At 37.5% G+C, this 14,382-nt stretch overlaps 4 protein-coding genes across 6 annotated transcripts; all 4 read right to left on the bottom strand.

Annotated features, from left to right (window-relative positions):
• Nucleotides 1-27: 27 nt before the first annotated feature.
• On the bottom strand, nucleotides 28-1,196 carry LOC139997930 (uncharacterized). The gene is made up of 3 exons (XM_072022008.1): nucleotides 871-1,196; nucleotides 566-814; nucleotides 28-498 (listed from the first exon to the last, which is right to left on the bottom strand). The coding sequence occupies exons 1-3, from the start codon at nucleotides 1,063-1,065 to the stop codon at nucleotides 181-183; spliced, it is 762 nt and encodes a 253-aa protein (XP_071878109.1). The 5' UTR covers nucleotides 1,066-1,196; the 3' UTR covers nucleotides 28-180.
• Nucleotides 1,197-2,504: 1,308 nt separating this feature from the next.
• Nucleotides 2,505-8,642, bottom strand: LOC139997923 (uncharacterized). Of its 2 annotated transcripts, none has more exons than XM_072021992.1 (13): nucleotides 8,227-8,642; nucleotides 7,355-7,692; nucleotides 7,077-7,249; nucleotides 6,825-6,927; nucleotides 6,413-6,705; nucleotides 6,093-6,340; nucleotides 5,474-5,897; nucleotides 5,305-5,397; nucleotides 4,939-5,211; nucleotides 4,168-4,287; nucleotides 3,810-3,911; nucleotides 3,597-3,727; nucleotides 2,505-3,441 (listed from the first exon to the last, which is right to left on the bottom strand). In XM_072021992.1, exons 1-13 carry the CDS (start codon nucleotides 8,499-8,501, stop codon nucleotides 3,210-3,212), a joined length of 2,805 nt encoding a protein of 934 aa, XP_071878093.1. In that variant the 5' UTR covers nucleotides 8,502-8,642; the 3' UTR covers nucleotides 2,505-3,209. The 2 variants fall into 2 exon arrangements, with proteins under 2 accessions (XP_071878093.1, XP_071878092.1); XM_072021991.1 differs by lacking the exon at nucleotides 8,227-8,642 and adding an exon at nucleotides 7,785-8,215.
• Nucleotides 8,643-8,808: 166 nt separating this feature from the next.
• Nucleotides 8,809-11,905, bottom strand: LOC139997922 (odorant receptor Or2). Of its 2 annotated transcripts, none has more exons than XM_072021988.1 (5): nucleotides 11,326-11,905; nucleotides 10,462-11,094; nucleotides 10,176-10,283; nucleotides 9,919-10,071; nucleotides 8,809-9,861 (listed from the first exon to the last, which is right to left on the bottom strand). In XM_072021988.1, exons 1-5 carry the CDS (start codon nucleotides 11,572-11,574, stop codon nucleotides 9,802-9,804), a joined length of 1,203 nt encoding a protein of 400 aa, XP_071878089.1. In that variant the 5' UTR covers nucleotides 11,575-11,905; the 3' UTR covers nucleotides 8,809-9,801. The 2 variants fall into 2 exon arrangements, with proteins under 2 accessions (XP_071878089.1, XP_071878091.1); XM_072021990.1 differs by lacking the exon at nucleotides 11,326-11,905 and having other exon boundaries at nucleotides 10,462-10,733; nucleotides 10,808-10,943.
• Nucleotides 11,906-12,024: 119 nt separating this feature from the next.
• Parvin (beta-parvin) lies at nucleotides 12,025-14,064 on the bottom strand. The gene is made up of 5 exons (XM_072022610.1): nucleotides 13,805-14,064; nucleotides 13,329-13,592; nucleotides 12,852-13,246; nucleotides 12,538-12,781; nucleotides 12,025-12,455 (listed from the first exon to the last, which is right to left on the bottom strand). The coding sequence occupies exons 1-5, from the start codon at nucleotides 13,920-13,922 to the stop codon at nucleotides 12,379-12,381; spliced, it is 1,098 nt and encodes a 365-aa protein (XP_071878711.1). The 5' UTR covers nucleotides 13,923-14,064; the 3' UTR covers nucleotides 12,025-12,378.
• Nucleotides 14,065-14,382: the final 318 nt, after the last annotated feature.

Below are 14,382 nucleotides of genomic sequence, written 5' to 3'. Positions count from 1 at the left end.
CGTTTTTAATGAGTTTCCCAAGGTACTTTGCCGCGCGTTTTTTCCAATGGTTTCACGTAAACATCCGTTGCGATTTCCGACATCTCCGGGTACGGGTCGGCTTTAGCTTGTTCCATTTCCTTGTCCACTGCTTTGTACGTGTTGTTTCTAATTTCCTAATACACAGGGAGTGGGTTGGGATCAAGCGAGAGTGAAAAGAAAACGAAAGAGTAACGGACGGAAGGCGAGACGGACACGCGCGTGCGGTCTTACAAGAATTTCCGCTTCGGTTTTCACACCATTCTCCACGAGCAGTTTGGTCAATAACTCGATAGGATCTCGTTCAGCTTGTATTTTCTTCACTTCGTCTCTGGTACGATAAGAGGTGCCAGGATCGCTCATGCTGTGACCAAAGTATCGATAGGTGACCATCTCAAGAAGAATCGGACCGTTCCTAAGAGCGTAGTCTCTAGCAAATTTCACAGCTTCGCGAACATCCATCACTCTCATGCCATCTACCTGAAATAAGAAAAACACGGGAAAGAAACGAACGAATTGCCCTTCTTTGTTCTCCACTCTTCCTTACCCTCACTCCTGGAATTAGATCTCCTCGCGTGTAGAAGTTGGTGTTAGCCGAATGCCTCTGCACTATCGTTCCCATCGCGTACTTATTATTTTCGCATACAAATACCACCGGCAGATTCCATAATTTCGACAGGTTGTATGCTTCGTAGATTTGACCCTGAGATGCAGCACCATCCCCATAAAATGCCCAAGCAACTCCACCCGTGCCGTTGTATTTTTGAGCGAATCCCAATCCAGCGCCAACCGGTACCTATCAAGTAGAAGCTAATTTGCCGATCAAGAAGGACAAGCGTTACACTTCTTTACCTGACCGCCGACGATCCCATCGCCTCCGAAAAATTGATTCCCGTACATGTGCATAGATCCACCTTTTCCTTTCGAAATTCCAGTCTTACGACCCATCAGCTCCGCGAATATTTCTCGTGCCGATATACCGAATACCACTGCGAAACCATGACATCGGTAAGCTGTGATCAAACTGTCCTTTTCCATTATCGACATCTTTGTACCAACAGCTACTGCTTCCTGCGCAAATACATAGTTCTCTTTTTTACAGATGGTTCCTTTCTTTCCTCTCTTTCGTTCTCTTCTCCTTTCTTTTTCTATTATCGTCGCTCTCGCGATGACGCGACGTCCGGTTAATCCGACTAATCGTAAATTCTACCTGACCAGAATATAAATGAAGGAAACCGTTGATCAAGCGCAATCTATATAATTCCGCCGCCTTGTTTTCCATTCGTCTGATGTAGATCATCGTTTTCAACGCGTGAATTGCTTCTTCTTCGTTCATTGTCATTTTCTCTGAGGGCCCGCTCTCCAAACGATACAATTCATATTTCTAAGCAATACAAGAAAAGCACGTGTTCGTTCCATTGTTGTCTGAACCGGTGTCTAAATGAAGATCTTTCTTATCGGCAAAAAAAAAAGAAAAAAAAAACGAATAATTATTGAAAAAGACGCAACAACAAAAGGATCAACTCGAAAGTATTACCGTCAGTTTTATACAATTTTTGCAGATCGAATCAGCGCTGCTGTTTGCCAACTAACCAAACCCCAATCAAGGCACAGAAATTTACCTGAATTTCAGGCGATTTTACTTTTACTTTCATCTATTACTTTGGATTTCCTCAGGCAATCCGTAATATTGTCAATATTCCAAGGTTCTTCACGAAAATGTTGTCTGTCAATAAATATTGACAATATCGTATTGACAATACATATTGATTCGTCTTCTAATTGAGAACATTGAAATTTTGACAATATATATTGATAGCCTGACGGCACCCGTATACTATATATATAGTATATATAGTATATATAGTACATATATATAGTATATATAGTATATATAGTATATATAGTACACATATATAGTATATTATGTAATATATGGACATATATATCTTAAGTTTTCTTTTAATCGTTTGTATGCATGTACATTATTTAACGAATAAAATCAGACGAATGTTATTGTCTTAGGAGAAGTGGAAAACGAAGAGGCCTCAGTAATTCCATCAAATCATCCTAGTTGCTGTCTCGTTATTGGCGTTGTTCAAGAGTATAGAAACTACAAATTGCGATTTTTTACCGTTTCCGACACCACATTTTTAGTTACATTTCTTCGTTGAGAAAAAAAGAGATATCGAAGATTCAGACGACTTCTTAATAATTTCAAGAGATACATTTTTCTTCTATTTAGCTACCATTTAGTTATAACGTCTCGTTGTTTCATATGCCGAAGGTTTAATTCGAGATTCATTATTTTTGTTGTTCATCGATTTACATTAAGATTGCCGTCCGATGTTTCCTGTGTTAAACATCGATGAAAGTTTCAAGCGATGATTTCGTAATTTTCTCGAACATTAATCAAAATTGGAATTTTCGTATCATCGTAAATATGGTTCTACGGATCGAAGAAGATTAGAAACAAACGTGAAACGTAATTGTAATTTTTTCTTTTATTGGTAGTTCTTCTGTTTCAGTTTCATTTTCCAAACAGGTTACTTTCGAAATCACATTTACGACACCTTTTCAGCCGTATTCGACGTTAGAAGACGATTCGCTGGTGGCAATTTCCTCAACTCGCATCCAAATGTACAAATGTATAGTTCATATATCCACATTTACATCCTTCAATTCCATCCCCATAGATTTCATAAATACCATGGATCTCATAGCAACCAACATTACATATGTATCGTTTATACATTATCTCGTATGTATAAATTATACGCTAACAGGCTCCGAACGAACATGAAACTATGTCTGCTTTCAATTTTCTCTCCTTTTTCGTCATTCGTATAACAGCACGCCACACGCTATTCTTCTAACTTCTTTTATTTCCATACTGCGAAATTTTCCACTTGATTTGCCATATTCAGAATATCTAAAGAGACTATCGTCACCGATAAATGTAATATGTATAATATATGGAACCATTACTGTGACTTTATTAAACTTTTAATACTGCGAATAATTGATTTATTTTGTATCTTTGACCGCAACCGGTCTTCTTTGAACATTTCATGTTTGATATTTTCGTACAATCTTGATTTTAAATAGCTAGAAATTCGAAAACAGGTCGGGAACGATATATCTTCGAGCGAACAACGTCTCGAACATCTGTAAGCGTCCCGGTAATTATTTTAAACGATATCAAAGAGCGAGCTGTACACATTGGACGGTGATCCGACAGGATGTAATAGACGAGACGTCTTCCTCGATGCCCAGTATCGGTGGCCTGTCTTTGATCGCGTCTGCTTCTTCGCTTCCTCGTAATTCTCGCTATCGATGGAATCCTCCAGATGAATCAGACGCGCCGCTCTAGCAACAATCGGTGACCTCAAAATCGACGAAGTAGCATGGCTCCATTCCTCGCTATAAGTATAATCGATAAGTATAATAATATAATAATCGATGTCGATAAGTATAAAACAATTTAATGAGAATGACGAAAGCATTTAGGTGATTCACGGAAAGGAAAAGAAATCGATTTAAAGAAGAAGAAATTGAATTAACGAGATGAGAATTACCGTGGCAGAGATTCGATGTTGAGCAAATTGGTCAATGTGGACGAAGATCTCCTTTGCTTCGGCTCTGTATGCAGCGCGGACGCTTTGAATTCGGACCGTGGTGAAAAGATCGAGCGTATCGCTTCTAATTCCTAGACGTTTCAAAATAGCGATCATATGTATCGTAATGTAAAATTACAAGTATTTATATTAATACTTGTAATAGTTACCTACCTTTTTCCGTAACGAAGTTCCGTACGGAGGTGTGTTCGAAGGATTCACACTATTCTTTTGCTTTCGCCACGTTTTAACGTCCAACTTTGCATTTTCGAACACCTGTAGATATATGGACGTACGATATCGGTTAAAGTATCGGTCAACGATAAAATCAGGATGTGAAATTGCGTATTAAATAAAAAGAGTCAACGGAAGATGAGTAGTTGTGCATTTAAATAAATTGAGCATGTTGAACAATTGAAATTTCGCCTTCTACTAATACGCGATTAATACTGCAAACTTGTGCATGGTTGAAACATGAACGTAAACGTTTCTATTTCTATCCATCATCGTCGATGGAGCATGCTTCCTCTACCTGCAATCCAGTCGCTTCCTCCCAACTGGCACATCGTTTGTGCCGTGGACAAATCTGATTTTCTTGTACGCTTTTTGATAATGAGGAGTACGTGTGTGCCATTATACGCTCGATCTCCACCTACAAGTAGAGAAGAGAAACCAAAAGCGCGTGAAGTATTCTTCCAATTCAAATGTTAATAAATTCATACACACAGTTGATTGTATATGTATATTTGTTGCAAGATTCTCGAGATTCTCGAAATGAAAAGGAAGATATAGTAAGATATAGTAATCGAGTTTATTAAGTCGTGCGAGATGGTCCGTACGACGTTCCTCATGGTCTGGCCGCCAAGATCTACACACCGTTACACTGACCCGCAATAAACTCAAAGAACCACCATAAATCCTTTTAGTTTAATCTCTATTCATATAAGTATCTTCGGTTTATGGATGGTCCTTAAAACAGTCCTTAGGTTTATTGCACGCTCTTACTAATTACGGAGAACGCGGATGTTTGCGCAGGATATCGTCATCACTACAATCTACGCGACAACAGGTGTTATAAGTTATTGTAAATATATATATTATAGAACTGTAGACTACATTTTTATTACATAACAAACACCCCTATTATCCCACAAGAAATAAGTGGATCGACCTGTTCGTGGTGTCGATTATTATAATCGTAACGGGAATTTACGACTCCCGTTGACGCGCTCCAACGCGATCGCGTCTCTCCGCGACTGGACGAAAAAACAGAGTTGAAAATATTTAAAAAAGCGAAACCAACCTTGACACGCTTTGCTCGTTTTTGTGCGCCTGTTTGCAAGGATTGTCGAATCGACTGATCGATGACGGACTCCTGTTTCGATCGCTGTTGCACTTTCGGATCGCCGAACAAACCCTTAGATTCTGCTACTTTGATCATAAACAGCGAGTCGAATTGCACCATTTCTTTTCGTTTTATTACCACGAGAAAGCATCCTGGATTTAACATATGACTAACGTTCTCTCCGTAAATATCGTCGATGCTGCTCACTTCGAAGAGATCGCTGTCTGGGATCTTATATTTTAAGAAAAATCTTTTAACAAGCTTATGAAAGAAAGCACTTATAGAACCTATCGTACTGCTATATCACATCAAGGTAAATCTTACTGTAATGTTCGCGGACAGTGTCGAGACATGATCGTCTTTTCGCAATTCCTCATCCATCTTGACCGATTTCGACGATTCCTTCGGCGCTTTCTTCTGCAATAAATAACGAAGCACGTTATAACCGATACGAACTAGCGATCTAAAAGCAATGAATTTATGGATATCTTACCGGATGTTCGCGAATGTACTTCTCCATGGCCATCCGATTAACGCAGTCTACCACCTGCCGAACCATCTCCGTTGTCTCTGAGGGTAAAACCGTGTGCACTTCGTATACGACAAATTGTACATTCGGCCTGGTCAAAGTATATTTCAAAGTGGACATTTGATCGGTCAAGAAAGTACGCCACTGTTCATGATCGTTATAATTCTTTTCGTTTTCGCAATTGTTATCCTCTCGTTCGTAGTTGTCGTCAATGTCGTCGTGAAGGCTGTTAGTGTAGCCATCCGTTAACGATTCGAGAAGATCCACGTCTCCACCTCGTGCCACTGCAAGATCGACGATATCTCTGACCCCCGTGTAGGTACACGATGGCACCGCTAACACTACGGTAGCCCTCTCTGATTCGCTCGTCGTAAGATGAGACGCGTACCTAACGAAATATGTCACTCGTGTCTTAAAATGTTTCATTTAACAGATCCGATGCGAAGCTTTATACATCGACGAAACGCGTGTATTTGAGCCACGTCCACACTGAACGAGTTAATCGAAAATATCGAGTCTACGAATCAATAAAAAGATACTTTTAATAAAACTCATACTCAATAAAAAGAAATTGAAAAGATACTTTTCGGAGAAGACGCGACACCGTTGCAAGGTGATGCCGAGATTTTTCAGGTAGGTCTCGTACTCGCAACGACGATCGCCAGCTCCAAAGGCCAGGAGTTTACCAGCGTGCTCGATATCGGCCAAAAGCCCAGCCAAATATCCAGTGTGTCGAGGCGCAAGGGAATGCGTTAAAATAACTGGGCCGTAGACTCGACCGACGCGAATCGCCTGTACCAACGCTGCCGCGCCAATGCACAATGATCTTTCCTGTTCATTCGAACGAGCCATCGTTAAAGTTAAAGTATCATCTTGGTTTTCTCTGATTTCTCGGCTACCTACCAGAAATACGAAACGGTGATCACGAACGATACTGGAAACAGCCAGCGTTTCCCGCATGCTTTCGTGTAAATGAACCATCTTCGGACAAATCGGATCAAACGCATACTCATTCTCTTCAAGTTCTACCTTCGCTGCTTTGCTTTCGCAATACGACAATTTCAATTTCGACATTTCCTCCAGGAATTCTATCTTGTTGACGATTTTCATGCTGTTTATCCATCCGGAAGCGATCCCAGCTTGTACACCCCAAGCGACGCCTTCGATGACGCGCAATCGGCTCGGCAACAATTCATCTTTCAGATTTGGAATATAACAGCAATAATAAATACATACGTAGACGCCGTTTTCTTTAGCTAGATACTCATTGTCAGTCTCTACCAAAGTTCTATCACGTCGGAGGAAAAATATTCACCGAGGTTGAGGGCAGAGCCGCGGATACGTAGCCTGGAAATACTTGCCGCGAGACGAGTCTTCACATTCAGAAGAGCGTTCTCGATATCCGCTAAACCAGCAGCCTGATACGTACAATTTCAAGGTGTCGAATACATTTTCAATACATACGTAGGGATGGAGATCGGTAACAGAGAAACAAGTAGAGTAAAAGGTGAAAAAAGCGCGGGAAAATGAAACGAAGCAAAAGGAGAAAAAATGAAAGAAATCCTACCTCAAAGATCTTCTCGCGTTCTTCGAAATTGGCGATCTCGAACTGTGGCTTCGCAAATTTTCTTCCTTGCAAATCGTACAGCAACAACCAAACGATCTTTTCTCGATCCCTGATCGCGTTATTGTGCTGCCAAAATCCAATATCCTCCAAGGCACGAACGAATATCTTTTTGTCTAAATTATACGAAAGAACAGAAAATTATGGAATGCGACGAGAAGAAAATTCGAACGTGAAATTCGTAATCGGATGAGAACGCGTGGACTCGTTCCTCGACTTACATCTGAGAACGTCGTAGACAAGTCCAAACACACGACGCATCTCGGCCTCGTCCGAGTACGTAGGAGAAGGCTGAACCTTCCGAAGAACTTTCGCGGCTAACAGAATATCGTTAACGCGCCAACCTGGTTGAACGCATGTTTCTATCATCGAACCGCTGATCCTATCGACGCTCATCAACGATCCTCCCTTCGATTCTTCGCTTCCATATTTTCTAATCTTAACCATCGTCAAATTGTGTCCGTGCTTCTTTGGCTCCCATTCCCAATCGCTCTTCTTTCGATTCCTTTCCGCTTCCAACTTCGTTTCCGCTTCCGTCTCCAATCTGCCTTCCTCGACCCTTCGGTTTCATTACTACTTATGTATACACCATTCCCTTATCGTCATTGAATTAGGTTCACGACGGGGTCTCGCGAAACGCGTCTTACTTACTTCTCCATTATTTGTAGTTTTCGTTTGTTTGTACTTTTGTACAAAGATCAAAACGTACTATCGACATGGTCCGATTAATTCGAATTTCTCTACAGTTTCAGTCATACGGAACGAACATAAGCGTGTCAAGATTAATGATTAAAAAGGAAAATCAAGTCGGATGCGCACAGTCCAAAATTAAATCGACAAAATATGGAAACAGATCGATCGATATTGGACGAATTCAGGTTGGAAAAGATAAGCGACATTCGTATTGTTATTTGAATTTGCAAAGCGCAGGTTATGTATCTAAGGCCATAAAATAATTAGCAAACTATTTATAAGTAGAAGCATTTTTCGAATAGGAGTAACTGATCGATGTGCACGCGTTTTTAACGAACTTTTCCAAATGAAAACTCATTCGTAAACTCATCGTTTACGGCCGTAAAGATAGGTTCATTACCTTCTTTTTACAAAATCGACGTCGCATTCTCTTTGCAGTTCAACCAGTTGATAATAGACTCGGTAACGCCAGTCTTCGTTGCTCGGCAAAGTCAGGTCTTCTAAGTTTTCGTTAAATTCATCGTTGCGAAGTTGACTGCAATTTTCTCTCCAACTTGCCAATAAGATACGAAAGATCTTAGAATATTCCTCGAACATGCTCCTTTTGCGAGAGCAGACGTTTTGCTTTAAACAACCTTCTAATTTCGCATTTTTATCGTCCTCTTTATTATTCATACTGTACGAGTCTCTTGTCTTCGTTAGAAACGATCTTTTCCTTTTAACGAGAAAATGTACACGATGAAAATTAATTTACTTCTTTATGCGAAATATCCGTACTTTCTTAAGTCTTTGCAGTCTCAAACTATAATACTTAGAAGTAAAGATGAGAAAAGAGAAAAGATGTAGAAATAGTTAGCAGAGAGGGAGAAGGAATAATAACGACGATTGTAAAAGAGAATAAAACATACATAAAGTAATATAATGCAATTGAGAGATTGAAGAATAGAAATAAAGATAATAATAATAACATCAATTAACTTACCGAAAGATGGAAAAAATATAAAGCGAAAAAGTGCAGAAAACGCAGGTTAGGTGTAGAACGAGAGATATGGTATGGCAGGCACGCGGTCGAATACCACAGGCCTTAAAGAGGAGAACAAAGAAAATACAAGAACGTCCCGCGCCGCAACGTCGCGTGATTCGGTAATATCTTTCTCGATATCGCGTCTATCAGTTTACACGAGTATAAACGAAAATCGCAATTCGCAATGAGCCGATCACGATAAGTCGACTTCCTCGGCAATTCTTCTCAGCCTGTTTCGTGTCTCTTCCGTGCATCACCCCATTTATTCCTTACATTCTCTATCAAATATCCATGTATACTTAGACATATACTATATTCATGTATGTACTTATATGTATGTAGATAACCGAATGGATAACTGGAGCGTCGCACAACATGTCACAAACAGACCAATAAATGTCAAAACGGTATGTACTTGTTGGTACGAACTTGAACCTATCCTTGCAGATTTCTAGAACGATAATCATAAAGGTGAAATTTGTTAATCATTACGAAAAGAGAGAAAGAAAAAGCGGAGAAGAAGGAAAGGAAGATAGCAAGAAAGAAAGAAAGCAAGCAACGAAATGGACGGAAGAAAATATTTTTACTTATTATCTTAATCCATTTAGAATATAAAAAATAGATTAGGTTTGATCGTAAACTTTCAAAGAATAGACTACAAACTTGAAATATATTTGTAATACGTATTATCTTGCTTTTATTTACCATCTACCAAGAAAAAAGAGAAAAAAACAGCGTTGACTTGGTAGCTTGCTGTTGCTCTACCTATATCAGGCAAATACACAATTCGTACAAATCATTTTGCAGCTTGAAGATCGTCGAAAACTGCATTTTACAAAACTATTATGCTTTTTCTTTTCGATGTCTTTTTCCCCTATTATTATCATCGTGATTATCATTATTAGGTACTCTTACTATCGTAATACTATATCAGTACCAATTTTATTTGTATTATTTATCCTTATCAATGGTTTCTAACAAGAAATAGTAGGATACTGCGGTATTCAAAACCTGGAAATATACACGAGACAGGTGTATTGAAAATGATTAAATCGAAAGATAGATTACCTTGACAAAAAGATCCAACGAAACTTGCATCAAATTACACGCTTTCAGAACGATCGATCTTTGTGCTAATATCAGCGTAAAGCCTTTTGCGAAACTAGTATCCTTGTGTTTGTACCAATCGCTAAAATAAACCTTGTGACGAAAACGATCGCTCTACGAAGGAAACGAAGATTAAGGGAGGCTGATTACAAGTCTACGTATAATATAATTGATTATCCATTCGTTCGAGACGACAACAAACAAGTACATCTACGAACCTCAATAAGAATTACGTTTGCAGGCCAGGCGTACAGGAACGTTTGTAATAATTTCATAGAAATGAAAACAGTACACATTATGATTTTACCGACGATTTGTCCTCTGACCTGTCAAACAACCAACCCGTTAAGTAATCGTTTTAGATATTCTAGATATTTACGCATGCATAGAAGCAAGGCCAAATGAAAATCGATAGAATCTCAAATTTAACTGAACTTAAATGTGTAAATAGTAAACAGATGTTGTGTAAAGTATGTTCTCGATTATCTTTATCGGAACTCTCACCTGCAAAACCTGAAATATTAAAGTACATAGACTCGTTGCGCTTGTTATTGTCATTAATAGTATGACGGGTCCGTAAGCTTCTTGAACGATGTCTCGACATTTCAGTAACAGAGCGTGCTTGTTGACGCATTCTTGAAAGATCCGTTTACGATTCTCCTCATACTCTTTATTCGCCTTATTCTTCTCGTCAGTTGAAAATCTCATCTCGAACTCAAAACCCAACAAACGTAACATTACCGATATACGAAATAAGCAAAAGCTGAAAAATCCATCTACACCGGTAGATACAGAGATTACATTCCAAACAATATTCAAATCAAAGAGGTAATGCAATTGCCAGACTAACATTGAGTCAATCGTCCAAGGATAACTTGCAGGAAAGAGTAAAGGATATTGTAGATTCGTTGTATTGTTCACGTCGTAAAGTATTCTCCTAATCAACGGTTTAAATGCGTGTATAATGCTGTTGATTGTCATTAACGTATACTGTATATAAATCAATCGATAAAACGTTCGAACCCAAGGAAAAGCTATTGATCTTATATCTGTTTCGCTTAGTGCTTGTTCCAACATAGAACTGAGTATATCATTTGCTTGATGCAGTTTATTTTGATAGATGAAAAAGCAGCAAGCCTAAAAATGCAGAAGGTATCTTGTTGTAAAATGTCGATAAAAAGTTTCGCTCGTTCATGTTTCAATTACATAAATTGAATCACGTATCTTGAATATCTTTGTTTGCCTACGACTCGGATTCGTTGAATTTGAAAGCAGGATACGTATAACACATTTAAATGTTAAAAGTGACAATTCGGTTATATGAATGAAAAGGATTCTTTTAAAATATATGTAGATAAACTTACAAACCTTCATAGTTGTATTCAATATGGCACAGAAGAGGGAAAACGAAGCGGTAAGCAAAGCAATATTCTGAACATTCTGTGAGCAAAAATTTCCTACGGCACAGAGTGAAATGAAAGAGGAAAATATCGACCAAATTGATATGCACCGATAAAATACATCCCGCTCCTTCGTAATCGTACACATCCCACTAAGGAGGAGAAAACGTTTTACGAAACTAGCATACTTTCGATATATTTTTAGTTCTTTCGACATCGTTGAAATTGCGACGGCAATTCTACCTGAATCAATGCATAAGCATCATTCCCAAGACAAGTTACATCTGAATAACGATCGATCGATACATATTATGCTGTTCTGCTTTGCCATTATATATCAATCGACCGCTTGATAACAATGAATAATTTATTTTCTTAAGTTGGTAAATTGCTTGAAATTGATCAGCAATGTTACATATTTTATCGAACAGTTTATGCGCTTGTTCTTTCGTATCCTCTGTCGCGTAAAGCATAGCTAAATTAAACGTTACGAAGGCAATTTTGAAAATGTGCGTTGAAACTTATAAAATTTCTAAGAATCATTTCCTTGTACGAGCATTAATAATAATAAAAAGGAAAGGAACAGAATTTAAAATTCGTACTAAGCGCCGATGAAAACAATTTATCAGGGATAAAGAACCATCAGGGATAACAAATATGAGATAGATTTAAAAAGTAAAATTTTTATATTTCTTAGAATCTTTATAAGAATGTATAAAATTCGTACAACTATATTTGATTTGAATAAATTTGAATAATAACGTAAGGATTATAATTTTGAAGAAATATTAGATTTTAAAGACATGACAATATCCTTTCTATTTCGCTTCTACTACATCTATTATTCCTCACTTTTTTTGTCCGTTGTCCATAATCATATACAAAAGTACATTGCTCGCGTACCGATTATAAAAACCATATTCTTTGGTTAGTAACGTTATTAACATTAGCGACACTAATTAACTCTCATTAATTTATTCAAATCTTATTATATTTATTCTCCTTTAAATTATTTATTAACTTAATTCATGCTTTTGTATTTTGTGAATAAATTGTACAATACTCGTAGAGTTGATTTTAGATCCAAATTTACAATATCTGCAAACAAAATATAATGTCACCAGTCACATCCATTTAGTTCCGATATTTCATAAGTATTGCAGTTAAGAACAATACCAACCTTCTGGGCGAGCCTTAGGTTTTGGTAGACCAATATCTTGCATAATATCAAATGCAAATGAAACGTTATGTACCTTATGATCATGTGTTTTAGGTGTCAGATGAAAACTACCTAAAGGTACGAAAAAACCTTCGAGAAGTCCAAGTAGAAGAGTTAAAAAAACACCATCATGAAATTGCGTATCTAAATCTGTCACCTCCAAATGAACTTTACTCAAGTGTTTATTGACGAAAGAAATCAATGACTAGAAAATAAAACTATGTATTGCATTGTAGAGAGCATATAATTTTTTATAACTCAAACAAACAACATACCTTTTTAACTACAGCTAATTTATCAGCCGGATGATCGAAAAGACTATCGAAAGCGTCTCGTTCGCAACGCATTCCCAAATCATCGTACGTTGATGTAATTTCTTCTCTAACCGTTCTGTGTATTAGCTGGCCATCCTTTTTACGCACAACGACAACCTGAGCAGCTACTCTTTCTGGCAATCTAACAGGCGCTCGGAATTGCCTTGCCAAACCAACCAATAAATGTAAAATGGCAACAATATTTTTTGAATGAACAGATTCTACGTTCCATTTGTAAGGAGGATGCCGTCCTAATACTTGATTAGCAGCTGACAACACAACTGCTAATTTCTGTTTCTGACCTTCTTCTGATTGAGTCACTTCAGGAACATCTAACTTCTTTCCCGTCAACTTTTCTAAAATTAATAAAAAAAATATACCTACTTAGACTCCATGTATTAGCAGAATTCTATTCAATTTCGCTATTATATAACATACCCAATAGTTTCTGTAGTACCTGTCCATCATACAAATCTTCTGCAATATTTTTAACAATAATCCGCTGGTCGGCTAATTCATCGTTGATCCATTCAATCAGGACAAATATTAATTCTTTAAGTTTAGAATCTTCCAAAGACCTAGGCTCTATCATTGAACGTTCCTCGTTTTCATCTAACGCATATTCTTCTGGTGGCATCTCTGGATTGGCTGCAAATCCTGGTGAATCAATTGCATACTTCCCTTCCTCCTGTACCTCTTGCACTATATTAAACAAATTCAAAATAAACATAAACAGTAACTTTAAGAAAAAAACATTTAAAAAATATAAATCGAACATCAACATTACCAACAATATCATTTTTTAAAGTTTGAAGCTACTCGTACCATATAAGGAAATACATTCCGTAAATTCAAGTAAAAGAAGCATAAGCAAAGTTAACTTGGCAAAACATAATGTAAACGCAGTGTGATACCTTCTTTGATACGCTTTTTTCGACCCAAGGTCCCAATCTTATCCCAGAAACTTTCTTCTTTTTCATCCTTCCTCATCGAAATAGGAGGTCGTGGAGATTTTGGACGTGGAGACGACATGTTCAACACCAACGTTCATGAAAAATAATCCGAAGGATGAAGGATGTCATCTCTCGAAATACCAACCTATAACCACATTTACAAACATCGATTGTATATGCATACATTATATTACATGTATATGTACTTCAGATCTTTTTTGAGCATCTATGTTGAAACGAACTTTACAAGTACCAGTTTTTAAGTACATTTACTTTTTTTATCATTGCTTAAATTACATAGATTTATAATTATCAACTTTTGTAATCTTTAATTATTTTACACATATCCTTAAAATTAAAACTATTTCGAAAAACATGCTAACATCTTAATTCATAGAAATCATATAGTACCATCTATTGTAGCATATACATACATTTTAAATCGCGGTTTTCTTTAGAAATGTTTTAATTCATTTAAAATATGTCATACTTCCTCGGATATTCTTCAGAACTTCAGATCATGTAAAGAAAAGATATAT

This window comes from Bombus fervidus, chromosome 2 (assembly GCF_041682495.2).
Source record: "Bombus fervidus isolate BK054 chromosome 2, iyBomFerv1, whole genome shotgun sequence".
Lineage (NCBI taxonomy): Eukaryota > Metazoa > Arthropoda > Insecta > Hymenoptera > Apidae > Bombus > Bombus fervidus.
The sequence above is the reverse complement of the archived record's forward strand: the minus strand, read 5'-3'. Positions and strand labels throughout refer to the sequence as shown.